Raw genomic sequence first — 14,961 nt, forward strand, 5'->3', positions numbered from 1 at the left:
TATTTTACGCTTCATAATGTGCCACACATTTTCCATGGGAGACAGGTCTGGACTGCAGGCGGACCAGGAAAGTACCCGCACTCTTTTTTTAGGAAGCCACGCTGTTGTAACACGTGCTGAATGTGGCTTGGCATCGTCCTGCTGAAATAAGCCGGGGCGTCCATGAAAATAAGGCGCTTAGATGGCAGCATATGTTGTTCCAAAACCTGTATGTACCTTTCAGCATTAATGGTGCCTTCACAGATGTGTAAGTTACCCATGCCTTGGGCACTAATGCACCCCCATACCATCACAGATGCTGGCTTTTGAACTTTGCATCGATAACAGTCTGGATGGTTCGCTTCCCCTTCGGTCCGGATGACAAACAACAATTTGAAATGTGGACTCGTCAGACCACAGAACACTTTTCCACTTTGCATCAGTCCATCTTAGACGATCTCGGGTCCAGAGAAGCCGGCAGCGTTCCTGGATGTTGTTGATAAATGGCTTCCGCTTTGCATGGTAGAGCTTTAACTTGCACTTACGGATGTAGCGACCAACTGTATTTAGTGACAGTGGTTTCCGCCTCCGCTTGGGATGGTTTCCTGTGGACGGGACTCTCGCTGCAGTCTTGGATCCGCTTTGAACTGAACTCCCGCCGCTGTGTTGGAGCCACTATGGATTGAACTTTCACAGTATCATGTTAGACCCGCTCGACATCCATTGCTTTCGGTCCCCTAGAGGGGGGGTTGCCCACATTTGAGGTCCTCTCCAAGGTTTCTCATAGTCATCATTGTCACTGGTGTCCCACTGGGTGTGAGTTTTTCCTTGCCCTATGTGGGTTCTTCCGAGGATGTCGTAGTCGTAGTGGTTTGTACAGTCCTTTGAGACATTTGTGATTTAGGGCTAAATAAATAAACATTGATTGACTGATTGACTGAAGTGTTCCTGAGCCCATGTGGTGATATCCTTTAGAGATTAATGTCGGTTTTTGATACAGTGCCGTCTGAGGGATGGAAGGTCACGGTCATTCCATGTTGGTTTCCGGCCATGCCGCTTACGTGGAGTGATTTCTCCAGATTCTCTGAACCTTTTGATGATATTATGGAGCGTAGATGTTGAAATCCTTAAATTTCTTGCAATTGCACTTTGAGAAACGTTGTTCTTAAACTGTTTGACTATTTGCTCACGCAGTTGTGGACAAAGGGGTGTACCTCGCCCCATCCTTTCTTGTGAAAGACTGAGCATTTTTTTGGGAAGCTGTTTTTATACCCAATCATGGCACCCACCTGTTCCCAATAAGTGTTTGATGAGCATTCCTCAACTTTATCTGCATTTATTGCCACCTTTCCCAACTTCTTTGTCACGTGTTGCTGGCATCAAATTCTAGAATTAATGATAATTTGCACAAAAAAAAAAGTTTATCAGTTTGAACATCAAATATGTTGTCTTTGTAGCATATTCAACTGAATATGGGTTGAAAAGGATTTGCAAATCATTGTATTCTGTTTATATTTACATCTAACACAATTTCCCAACTCATATGGAAGCAGGGTTTGTACTAAGATAGCACAGTTTGTAGGTTAATGGAATAATTCAGTATTGTGTTTACATCAGTTTGTATTGGAGTATGTCTCGCACTAACAGGCTTCTCCAGTGAATGAGCAGTATATCAATTTGTGATCAATCACGGTTTTGCGATCAATTTAACGTCGGGAGTGGTACCGCCAGTTTCCGGTTACATCCCTACTCATGACATTGACCTGACGCGCACGCCCACCGAATGGCACCGGAAATAAAACTGCATGGTAGTCAAGTTAACGCAGTTTTTCAAGGCATGTCCTCTCACACACTCAAGGCTAAATGGAGGCTACAAAGTTAACAATATTCAGTTACAACGTTGATATGAGAAGAAAGAAGATGGAAAAAAAGCGGTAAAAATATAAAAATTGAATAGGATAAAAAGTGAGGATCGTCAAAGGACACAACTGTTTCCTTCATTTTGTAGCGTTTAAAATGCGACCTCTTCCCTTCCCGAACAACAACAATAAAACTCATGATGTAGAAAACATATTTTGGTTCATCAATATGAAGACTTGGGTCGTCACGACTACATTCCCCCGCTATCACGATGGTCTCCCAAGTGCTAAAGAAGCGCATGTTGCGTTCAGGGACACGCTGTCAGTGTCTGCAACCGAGTAGAACACAGAGCACAGTACGGTACAGCAAAGCACACCTGCTGCCAATCAGTCCTTCAGTATGAAATGTGAACAGTCAGCCAAAAAAAAAAAAAAAGGTTATTATTACATAAGTGCTTAAGTTCAATTTGATGGACGCTTCAAGTCTTCAAACAAGAGCCGGGGAAAGATTGAAAGTGCATTTTTCTTCCTTACGTAGAGTATATTTCAATGAGTACCGACCACGTAAAGAAAGTGCAAGACTTTCCTCCAAGCAGGTAAGAGTGTTCCACGCACCCTCCAGGATCTTGCAGGCTTATTAAGTCACCAGGACAAATGTTTACCTCGATGGGACTTTGCCGGGCAGGGAAAAGTGGAAGTTGTGAGGACTGGTGATGTGCGGAATATCGATACCACATCGTTATGCTCTCATATCAAAATATCCACACTTTGGCTACTTTAGTTCAGGTGTCCAAACTTTTTACCACGCGTACTGAAAAGTCAAAAGTATGCACGGGGCATATTTTTTTTATTTAAAAAAATGCTCAAACCAGAAATTGTGTCAGTTTTGTATTATAAATGACTACATTTTCCTCATTACATACCAATTTATTTATTTTTTTTCATAAATTTTTTCTGTCGTTTTTCCTCTTGTAAGAATAAAATAGAAATAATAATACGACTGTAGGGGTCGCCAAGCCCTCATCGACCAGTCAATCGTGAAAATATTAGAAAAAAAATTATGTATGACATAATTTTTTTTCTGTAATATTTTATGACATACATATTATAATATTACATATTAATAATATATTATGACATCAGTGACACCCCCACCTACAGAGTCTAAATGAATAATTAGTATTTTAAAAATACTTTTTTTGTTATTTTTTCTCATTACATTCAGAATTTTGGTCTTTTTTTTTTTACACAGTTTTTTAAAATTTTTATTCTTTAAAAAAAATGTATATTTTAATGCTTTTATTTCTTTATTTATTTCCTTTCTATGGTTTGAACACACCATTTGTGTATACCATGTATGATTTTGTCCTGTTGCACTTAAAAGTTTAAAATAATTATGAAAAAAATCTCTGTATTGTATTCTTCATGCTATTAGATGTACATTTTTTTGATATACGCAACTTTTTCAATTTTAGCAGACACATTGGGAACATTTGTATAAGGTAAAATTTGAAAAGTTGTTATATTTTCAAATAATATATGTATCCAAAAAATATAAAAATAAAAAAAGAGCCAAAAATTGGAATGTATTTTTTTTAAACTAATAATGATAATATACTTGGTCACATATAAAACAAAGTTTAGTATTTAAATTTCATATATACATATATATATATATATATATATATATATATATATACATATATATATATATATACACACAAACATGTATATATAAACATATAAATATTCATATATATACACATATATACATATATATACACACATAAATATATATATACATACACATATATATATATACACACATACAAACATATATATATATATATATATAAAATAAGCGGTAGAACATGGATATGTATATATATATACTGTATATACTGTATATATATATAATATATATGTATATATATATATATATATATGTATAATAAGCGGTAGAAAATGGATGAATGGATATATAAATATACAGTATATATATATATATATGTATATATATAAGTAACAAAGTGCATGCGTATATATATATATATATGCATATATATATATATAAATATGCATATACATATATGCATATATATATATATGCATTTATATATGCATATATATATATATATATATATATATATATATATATATATACATGTTTTAAGCATTTTTCTTTAATTAAAAAATATATATCGAAATGGCCCCAATATACCTGTTTTTTCAGTATGCCGCCCTTGGTGGAAAAAGTTAGGACAAAATATTAGAAACTCTCAAAATAAAAATAAAATAGACTTTAAATATAACTAAAATTTTGTTTGTAAACTAAAATAAAATAATACCAGGTTATGAATCAATGAACACTGATAAATGTGTACAGTAACTGAACATTATTTTCTTACAGGCAGAATTCTTGACACACTACATTATGCAGTTACATGATTGTAATATTCATATTTTTATTCCATTCTTACATGGGAAAAACAGTAAAAATGTAAGAAAAATTGTTGTTTTAACAAATAATTTATTTGAATTTTTTACTCCCCAAATATAGCTGACACAATACGTGTTAAAAAAAAAAAAATATATATATATATATATCAATATGGCCCCTGCATACTTTGTCTTTTCAGAATGCACGCGGCCCTTGGAGGAACAAGTTTGGACGACACCACTAAAGTATCAATATTGTGATTTGAGAATCAATATTAGAGCATAAGGATCTGGTATCGGCAGTACTGATATTTCAGTATGGATCGGCACATCACTGTTATGTAATAACCCAGAAAAAGGAACTTGCCGTAATATTGTGTAGACATTGTTGAACTGTTGATAACACTCACTATAAGTAAACTGTTGATAACATTCACTATAAATAAACTGTTAACATTCACTATAAATAAACGGAAAAAACGTACAATTAATAAATGTAATCGGTATCGATATCGGCTGATTTAACTATTGGTAGACAGCGTAAACCCGAATCGGAACATGGCGAGTATGAATAAGTTGCAGTGATTGAATTTAAAATTGGCGCGATGGCAAATTCCTGGAGGGTTTAGTCCAACACAAGTCTGGTATCAAAGTGGGAAATCATTTTGAAAAAGATTTGTTCATGTCTGAGCGACGTCTTTCTTTTACGTTGTCCAATGGGGAGTTTTAAAAAAGAGGTGTAACGTGTTGCGGTTGTCTTAAATGGAGGTACGAGTGGATTGGGGCGAGTCTCTCACTGCTGAGGAAAAGTTGGAGTGTTTTGGATGGCGGGAGCGCGGTGACGAGGAAAAAGGGCGAAAAAAAAAAATGTAGTCAGACGGCGGTGAAAGAGAACAGAGAAACATTTCACAGTTGCTCAATCTGCGGCTCACTGACCGTGGACTGCAGGAGTGCTGCCGGCGCCGGAGTGGCCCGGGGGCCGCGGGGGTGAGGTGTGGGCGCTCGGAGCCGGCTGGGCCTCGGGAGTTGGGCCCGCGGAGGCCGGCGGCGCAGGGCTGGGGGCGAGCTGCGGCGCCGACGTGCTGGTGGCTTGCTGAGCCGAGGCCGGGCCTTGGGAGGGCGGGGCCGAGGCGGGATGAGCGGCGCCGCCTTGGTTGTGCTGCTGATGCTGGATCTGCTGGAAGTGCTGCTGGCGAGCTCTCATCTCGGCGTACTTCAGCTGCTCCATGTGGAAGGACTGGCGGTCGGCCAGCAGCTGCTGTCGCTGGTACTCCAGCTGCAGGCCGGAACAAGAACATGCTGACTGCCGTCCGATCGCACGACCCCCCCTGCCCCCGTGACGCCCCACTCACAGCCTCTCTCTCCCTGTCCATGATGGTTTCCAGTTCCTCGAAGTGTCGCAGTTTGATCTCCAGTTTCTTCATCTGCGTCTCCACCAGGAGCGCCACCAGAGATTTGATCTTCCTCTCCTCCACCGCGGCCAGGTGCTGGTTGAAGACGACAACACTCAGACACGATGACGGCATCCAAGCCGCCCAAGCTTGTGTCATTCCACTTTACCTTAGCTTTGACCGCCGCCGCCGCCAACGCCGACGCCGCGGCGGTGGCCAGGTTCCCCTCGCCCACATCCCGCTCCACCTTGGCCTTCTTCTCTACCTCGCTCTCGGCTTCTCTCATTCCTTCCTCTGCTCCCTCTCTCCCAGCTTTCTCCTTCTCGCCATCACCTAAAGGATATAGATAGATAGATAGTACTTTATTAATTCCTTCAGGAGAGTTCCTTCAGGAAAATTAAAATTCCAGCAGCAGTGTACAGAGTTGAGATCAATTTAAAGAAAAAAGTAAAAAGTAAATAATGGGGGTTTAAAAGCAAACAAAATAGAGAAATATTACAAAAAGAATAAAAACAATGGGAATAACAATATAACAGTAAAATAAGAATATTACAAGACAAAGTAGGCAGTAGTGACCATGTTATGAAAACGTATTGCACTGTTAATGTTTTGCATCCCCTGTCATCCTAATACCCCCCGTCCCCCGTCCCAGTGAGGAGTTGTACAGTCTAATGGCGTGTGGGACAAAGGAGTTCTTGAGTCTATTAGTCCTGCACTTGGGATGAAGCAGTCTAGAACTGAACAGGCTCCTCTGGCTACTGATAACGCTATGCAGAGGGTGACTGGCATCATCCAGGATGCTCACTAGTTTGTCCACAGTCCTCTTCTCTGCCACCATCACCAGTGAGTCCAGTTTCATTCATATTCATATGCATAGTAGTACGTGCTAACGTAATGTAATCAAGCTGCCGTCGTTATCATTCGCAAATATGCTGACGCATTTACGAGTGTCTGTTAGTATTAATAACTTAGAATGACATTCTTTTTGTTTTGTTTCAGTTTCACAAATTCCTGTGTAAATTAACTAAAATGTCACTTTGGGTTTATAGCAGGGGTGGGCATTACGTCGATCGCGATGGACTGGTCGATCTCGGAGGGTGTGTCAGTCGATCTCAAGCCAGGCATTAAAAAATATACATAAAAATGAGCAATCATCAATCATACCAACACTTCACTTTCGTCAGTTGTTTGACATTCTCGGCACCCGAGGATCTTGTGAGATGACGCTGGCTGCTGCGAGCTCATATTTAAGAAAAAAATCACTAACAGGGCGGACGCAGAGAAACACATTTTATTTCTAGAGACTCCGTACCTACTGTCAAAACTCTAAAGACCGACTGCACAGTTCCTGTCTTCACCATAAAAGACCTGTTTCATCCTGCCTGTGCTAACAAAATAAGAGTCTCAGAAAGCTAGCGTGCACAAGCTAGCAAGCTACGGAGTTTGATGCCAATGTATTTCTCCCCCGCCCTCAGCGACCGCTTTCTCACTTGCTTGCCCACCCGCACAGTCACTGACGTCACTCACCTGCTGCCAGACATTAAAGGGCCACACACATATGCTACTCTCATAACAAAGTGTTTAAAAACGATTATGCAAGTTGGACAAATGAGATGCCAAATCCAACCACTTTCATGTGGTATTGGACAGAAAGGAGGACTTTTTTTTTCCTCGATTTGAAAATGTGGGCGTTATCATCATTACTGTCTGATTCCAATCAATGCAAGTCATCAGAATCAGGTAATACACCAACTTATATTCTTGTCTTCATGAAAGAAAGGAATCTATGTGTGTTAAACATGCTTGTATTATCCTTAAACACCATTAACTTGTTAACAAAAATGTCTCTTTCATAAATAAATAAATATAAATTATAAATAGGAATGAGGTAGATCTCCTCGACTTGGTCAATTGAAAAGTAGCTCGCCTGCAGAAAAAGTGTGAGCGCCCCTGGTTTATAGTCTTTTTAGCTTCTAGTGCAGCGTTTCTCAAAGTGTGGGGCGGGCCCCACTGGTGGGGAATAGAGACATGACAGGTGGGGCGCGAGAAAGGGGAGGAAATGTAACTTTAATTTTTTTTTTTTTTTTTATTATATTCTTAGATTTTTTTTTTTACAACCCCATTTTCTCTACAAACTGTAAATCACTGTCAAACGACAGTTGCGAGACGTATATGCGACATTGCAAGTGATCTTGAGGAACAACTCGTAGACAAATTAAAAGAAAGTCATTTTGCTTTACAAGTGGACGAAGCTACTGACGGCAATAAAGACTGCCTGTTCATCGCATACGTGATACGTCCGCTTTGCGAATGGCGAGTCACTGTGCGAGGATTTGCTGTTTTGCAAATACATAAAAAAATAGAGCCAGTTCAAGATAATGGACAGTTTCCTCAAGGAACACAACCTTAATTGAGAAAACTGTGGGGGCTTTTGCTCCGATGGCGCACAGACCATGGCAGGGTCAAGAAACGGGCTGCAGGCTCCAATAAAGAGGGTTGCACCAAATGCGCATTGGACACACTGCGTCATTCACCGGGAAGCACTCGCGTCAAGGCAGCTCAGCCTCAAACTCAATGAAGTTTTAACAGATGTTGTGAGCGCGGTAAATTTTTATCAAAACACAAAAAAGTGGCACTTTTAGTTTATTTATTATTGAACTTGATACAAATTATTTGATTTATTATTGAAGTTGATGCAAGTTATAGCACTTTTGTTTTATTTATTATTGAACTTGATGCAAGTTATTTTATTTATTATTGAACTTGATGCAAGTTGTACCACAGCTGCACAGTTATTTTATTTATTATTGAACTTGATGTTATTTTATGTTATTGAGTTTGAATGTATACAACTTGATGTTACTTGATGTTCAATAAATTTGAAAATGTTAAGCTTGGCATTAGCATGAGGGCAGGTGGGGCTTGAAAACTCCCCCTTGTCCAAAGAGGGGGATGACAAAAAAAGTTTGAGAACCACTGTTCTAGTGGCTCTCTGGAGCTTTTTCAAAAATGTATGAAAAATGGACAAAAGATGAGGGGAAAAAATATAAAAAGTATATTTTTTATTTTAATATGGTTTTTATAGGAGGACAAAGATGACACAAACCTCCCTAATTGTTATAAAGCACACAGTTTGTATTAAACATGCTTCACTGATTCGAGTATTTGGCGAGCGCCCGTTTTGTCGTACTAATTTTGGCGGTCCTTGAACTCACCGTAGTTTGTTTACGTGTTTAACTTTCTCCGACTTTCTAAGACGTGTTTCATGCCACTTCTTTTTCTGTCTCATTTTGTCCACCAAACTTTTAACCTTGTGCATGAATGCACAAAGGTGAGTTTTGTTGATGTTATTGACCTGTGTGGAGTAATAATCAGACATATTTGGTCACTTGCTAATCGATGCTAACATGCTATTTAGGCTAGCTGTATGTACATATTGCATCATTATGCCTCATTTGTAGCTATATTTGAGCTCATTTGGTTTCCTTTAAGTCGTCTTAATTCAATTTTATCTCATGACACACTATCTGTATGTAATATGGCTTTTATTTTTTTGCGGCTCCAGACATATTTGTTTTTGTATTTTTGGTCCAATGTGGCTCTTTCAACATTTTAGGTTGCCGACCACTGTGCTAGTGGGTCCATGACGATGAATTCTGTCTTGTTTGATCAGCCATTTTGAACAATTAAGATATGTATAAACATTTACCGAATATTTTTGTGTAAATAACTCATTTTGCAACGTATAAATCTGTGGTTTATAGTCCGGTAGGGCTAATACCGTATTTCCTTGAATTGCCGCCGGGTATATAGTATGCGCCTGCCTAGAATTAAAAATCGTTTCGCAAAATAATTAACGCATGCTTAGCATTACCCCCGGCTCAGGATTAACGCCGGGTCAAACTCGTTTACCAAATTGTATTTTTATTAGCACATGTCTAGAATTTCCGCCGGATCAAACTCGTTTGGCCAAATAATTAGCATATGCCTAGAATTTCCACCAGGTCAAACTCGTCACGTCACGAGTGACACTTCACCTGTCATCATTTTCAAAATGGAGGAGGCTGATTTCAATCATTTTAAATCGCATAAAGGGAAGAAGATTAAGAGCTATTCAGTAGGAATTAAGGTCCAAGCTATTGAATATGCTAAAAAGAACAGTAAGCAGCGATGTTTTATCAATATACCGTAGCTGCGTGTGTCAAATATGAGTCATTAAATGATTCCAGCCTCCTGGTGGTAGAGGGCGCTAGTGATCCTTCTTGCGACTACTCGGCTGCAGAAGAAGTGACAACAAGCAGCGATCGTTTATTTTTTCTTCTCGCTTGCACTTTTAACATGGAGGATTACATATCTACAATAAAACAGTTTTCTAAACTGGACTTTCAATCGAAGCAGGAGGTAATAAAGGAAGATCTCCATCGAGACGGAGAGACTTTTAAAACTGAAGAAAGATAAGGAAGACTTCTATAAACAAGTTATCGATGCTTTTGATCACAAGGAGCTGCGCATGGACTTCATTTATAAGTACTAGTATGACCATAATAACATTTGTTTTATTAAATGTGCTTTTCATGATGGTATCCTTACATCACACTAAAATTTATAAACGCAGGCCTAAATTTACCGTATGCCTTTGGTAAGCGCCGGAGTGAGAAGAGGTTTTAAAATAATTAGCGCCCCGGCGGCAATTCAAGGAAATACGGTATATGTAAAAAATATTTTTTGTCCCCGAACATTTAGTGGGTGGGGCTTACAAACCGGTGCACTCTATAGTACAGAAAATATGGTACATTGAAAAATGTAGAGTTAATATTGGTACCAGCTGATCTGAGTCATAGATGATCGGAATTGGCAGCATGAAACCCTGATGGGAACATTCCTGATAAAACTGCCTCCAAATACGATGTAAGACTGTAAATAATCCCCAAAGTTACAGAAATTGCAGTAGAATAGCAGAATAAAAGCGATGGGACAAGCAAATGTGATATAAGCACAGGTCAGTGGTGGCCAGAAGATATTTGGAATACCACCAATGAGTACATCCTAATACAGGGGTCGGGAACCTTTTTGGCTGAGAGAGCCATGAAGGCCAAATATTTTAAAATGTATTTCCATGAGAGCCATATTATATTTTGGTAATACTTTGATATGGGGAAAATATTCACCATTAATTAGTTGCTTATTAACATGCAAATTCGGCTCTTAATTAGTAATTTTTAAGTACTTATTAATGCCTTTTTCTGCATGGCCTTATTTTACAAGCAGTAAGCCATTAATTAAGAGTCTTCCCTTATAACCTCAGAACTATTGCTTATTAGTACCCCTAACCCTTACATGGTCCCCTAGTGTCCAAATAACTCTTAATTAAGTCTTTGTTACTTAGAATATGTTCCCCATACTAAAGTGTTACCAATATTTTTTAACACTGAATACAACTAAATGTGCGCATTTTTAAGTTAGGCTAACATTTTTATAGTATAATAAGTCTCTTATTCTTTTTAATAACATTGTTATTCTGAAGCTAACAAATAATAAATGAAATACTTCTTACCATTAATGCGACTTCTTGGATTGATGGAATAAAATGCATGAGAATGTTTTTAATTTTGAAGGTTATTTTTAACCCTGTGATTACCAGCGGAATCATTTATTACTTATCGTGTTAAGCAATGTCAGCTCAGATTTATCTGAGAGCCAGATGCAGTCATCAAAAGAGCCACATCTGGCTCTAGAGCCGCAGGTTCCCTACCCCTGTCCTAATATGACAGAGGAATTCTTTCTTACCCATGTCCGACTCTGCTTTGTCCGCCTCTCTCTCGCCTTCAGCTTCTCGTCCTCGCTCCTCTTCTTTCTTGCCATTCTCTGCCACCTTCTCTTCGTCCTCAGTTGCTCCATCTTTGCTGTCCTTTGAGGTCGTGAGAGCAGAGTGAATACAATGATAACAGTAATACTTCGTCACCAACGTTCCCTCTAAGGTGCGCGCCTGCGCAATTGCGCACTGCTCACAGCAAATTAATGCCGCGCAGAAAAGCAAAAATCTGAATCTGAAATTTAAACAAAATGAACACATTCAAGGGCATAGAATTGGGTAGGGACGCTAGGGACACGTCCCTACCAATATCCAGCCGCTACTGTGTAGTGCAGGGGCGCTCACACTTTTTCTGCAGGTGAGCTACTTTTCAATTGACCAAGTCGAGGAGATCTACCTCATTCCTATTTATAATTTATATGTATTTATTTATGAAAGATACATTTTTGTTAACAAGTTAATGGTGTTTAATGATAATACAGCATGTTTAACACACATAGATTCCTTTCTTTCATGAAGACAAGAATATAAGTTGGTGTATTACCTGATTCTGATGACTTGCATTGATTGGAATCAGACAGTAATGATGATAACGCCCACATTTTCAAATGGAGGAGAAAAAAAGTTGTCCTTTCTGTACAATACCACATGAAAGTGGTTGGTTTTTAGCATCTAATTCATCCAGCTTCCATACACTTTACAAGAAAAACATTGGCGGCAAATTCCGTAGCTTGCTTGATTGACATTCACAGGGATCGCTTGTGCACGCCAGTTTTCCGAGACTCTGTATTTAGTTAGCGCAGGCAGCATGAAGCAGGGCTTTTATTGTGAACATAGGAAATGTGCAGTCGGCCTTTAGAGTTTTGACGGAACCTGAGCAGTAATCAAAACTTTGTTGGACAGTTTTAATCAAAAGGGTTCAATCTCTCTCCTGTGCGAGTTTGAAGCCGAAACGTCAAACCCACTCGGAGGAGATTACGTTTGAAAAAGGTGACGGGTTTTTACAAAACTTTTATTTTGAAAGGGTAATTTTTAACTTTCTGTTAATTTTTGCCGAAGGATGTCAATTATCTAAATGTAGTGAGTAAAAAAACGTTTATCTATAAAAACTGGTCATTTTCTGCCATACAAACCAGGCTTAAACCAACTTTGTCATCCATCGTTTCAACAGAAGCCGCCCGCTCTCTTACCTGCACCAACACAAGCACGCATGGCACTCAGCCGGTGTTGCGTTTATGGCCACACAAAAAGTCGGACATCCCCAACACCACACAAGGTGTAAATGCCAGGTTGTAACACTCTGACTGCTCAATCGGATGTGTGCATATTATTTTACTGCCATTTATTTAGAATGTTAATCTAAGGATATTATTCATGAAATATTGGCACTAGATTTCATAAATGCTAATAAAAAGATGTATTTTACAGACAGAAAGTTACAGGAACTAAATGTAATCTCTGAAAGGGTTAACATTTCTTTTAAAGGCAGGACCCGCAGCCTATTGAAACTGGTGCGTTTTATTATTATTCCGCACCTATGCGCTGTAATTTGACCCCCTTAAAATGCTTCAAAGTGCAAGTTAAAGCTCTACTATGCAAAGCGAAAGGCATTTATCAACAACATCCAGAAACGCTGATCTGTAATTTGACCCCCTTAACATGCTTCAAAACTCACCAAATTTGACACACACATCGGTCTGGCATGCCTTCCCAACTTATTAGGCAGCCAAACCAGAAAAATCAAAATTGCGCGCTAGCGCCCCCTAGGAAGGAAAGAAAGAAAAACAGACTGCTTGTAACTTCCGTTAGGAATGTCGTACAGACATGAAACAAAAACTGTCACGTAGGTCTAACCTAGACCTAGATTTCATAATTTTACCTTCTAGGGCAAAAATCAACAAAAATGTTGAAAAAAAACCCTTCAAAGCTAAATTTTCGCAAAAAATGCTATTTTTGCCTCTTTGAGCTGTAATTTGACCCCCTTAAAATGCTTCAAAACTCACCAAACTTGGCACACACATCAGGACTGGCAAAAATTGCGATCTAATGAAAAAACCAAATCCCAGTACAGACATAAAACAAAAACTGTCACGTAGATCTAACCTAGACCTAGATTTCATAATTTTACCTTCTAGGGCAAAAATCAACAAAAATTTTGAAAAAAAACCCTTCAAAGCTAAATTTTCGCAAAAAATGCTATTTTTGCCTCTTTGAGCTGAAATTTGACCCCCTTAAAATGCTTCAAAACTCACCAAACTTGGCACACACATCAGGACTGGAAAAAATTGCGATCTAATGAAAAAAACAAATCCCAATACTCAAAATTTCGCTCTAGCGCAATTTTTGAATAAAACTGCTCCTAGGAAGAAAACACAAACAAAATTGCTTGTAACTTCCAGTAGGAATGCCGGAAAGACATGAAACGAAAACTTCTATGTAGGACTCACTTAGACCTACATTTAGATGATTGACATCCTTCGGCAAAAATCAACAGGAAGTTAAAAATTACCCCTTCAAAATAAAAGTTTTGTAAAAACCCGTCACCTTTTTCAAACGTAAACTCCTCCGGGTGCTTTTGTCGTTTCGGCTTCAAACTCGCACAGGAGAGAGATTGAACCCTTTTGATTAAAACTGTCCAACAAAGTTTTGATTACTGCTCAGGTTTGGATTTTACGCGCCTTCAAAGAACCCCTGCGCAAAGTTTCCTAAAAAATGTCATTTTTGCCTCTTTAAACTGTAATTTGACCCCCTTAAAATGCTTCAAAGTGCAAGTTAAAGCTCTACTATTCAAAGCAAAAGCCATTTATCAACAACATCCAGAAACACTGATCTGTAATTTGACCCCCTTAACATGCTTCAAAACTCACCAAATTTGACACACACATCGGTCTGGCATGCCTTCCCAACTTATTAGGCAGCCAAACCAGAAAAATCTAAATTGCGCGCTAGCGCCCCCTAGGAAGGAAAGAAAGAAAAACAGACTGCTTGTAACTTCCGTTAGGAATGTTGTACAGACATGAAACAAAAACTGTCACGTAAGTCTAACCTAGACCTAGATTTCATAATTTTACCTTCTAGGGCAAAAATCAACAAAAATTTTGAAAAAACACCTTCAAAGCTAAATTTTCGCAAAAAAATGCTATTTTTGCCTCTTTGAGCTGAAATTTGACCCCCTTAAAATGCTTCAAAACTCACCAAACTTGGCACACACATCAGGACTGGCAAAAATTGCGATCTAATGAAAAAAACAAATCCCAATACTCAAAATTTCACTCTAGCGCAATTTTTGAATAAAACACAGCAAAAACTGCTCCTAGGAAGAAAACACAAACAAAATTGCTTGTAACTTCCAGTAGGAATGCCGGAAAGACATGAAACAAAATCTTCTATGTAGGACTCACTTAGACCTACATTTAGATGATTGACATCATTCGGCAAAAATCAACAGGAAGTTAAAAATTACCCCTTCAAAATAAAAGTT

General features: G+C 38.6%; 1 protein-coding gene across 2 annotated transcripts in view; it reads right to left on the bottom strand.

Moving 5' to 3' along the window:
- Positions 1–4,010: 4,010 nt before the first annotated feature.
- smarcc2 (SWI/SNF related, matrix associated, actin dependent regulator of chromatin, subfamily c, member 2) overlaps positions 4,011–14,961 on the bottom strand; it is a 49,755-nt gene continuing 38,804 nt past the window's right edge. For both annotated transcript variants that reach the window (XM_061890491.1, XM_061890485.1), the window contains exons 22-25: positions 11,456–11,576; positions 5,838–6,001; positions 5,630–5,764; positions 4,011–5,553 (exon numbers count right to left, since the gene is read on the bottom strand). In XM_061890491.1, coding sequence (XP_061746475.1) covers positions 5,206–5,553; positions 5,630–5,764; positions 5,838–6,001; positions 11,456–11,576 — 768 coding nt within the window. In that variant the 3' untranslated portion in view covers positions 4,011–5,205. The remainder of the gene's footprint in view (positions 5,554–5,629; positions 5,765–5,837; positions 6,002–11,455; positions 11,577–14,961) is intronic.

Source organism: Nerophis ophidion, linkage group LG02 (genome assembly GCF_033978795.1).
Source record: "Nerophis ophidion isolate RoL-2023_Sa linkage group LG02, RoL_Noph_v1.0, whole genome shotgun sequence".
Classification (NCBI taxonomy): domain Eukaryota; kingdom Metazoa; phylum Chordata; class Actinopteri; order Syngnathiformes; family Syngnathidae; genus Nerophis; species Nerophis ophidion.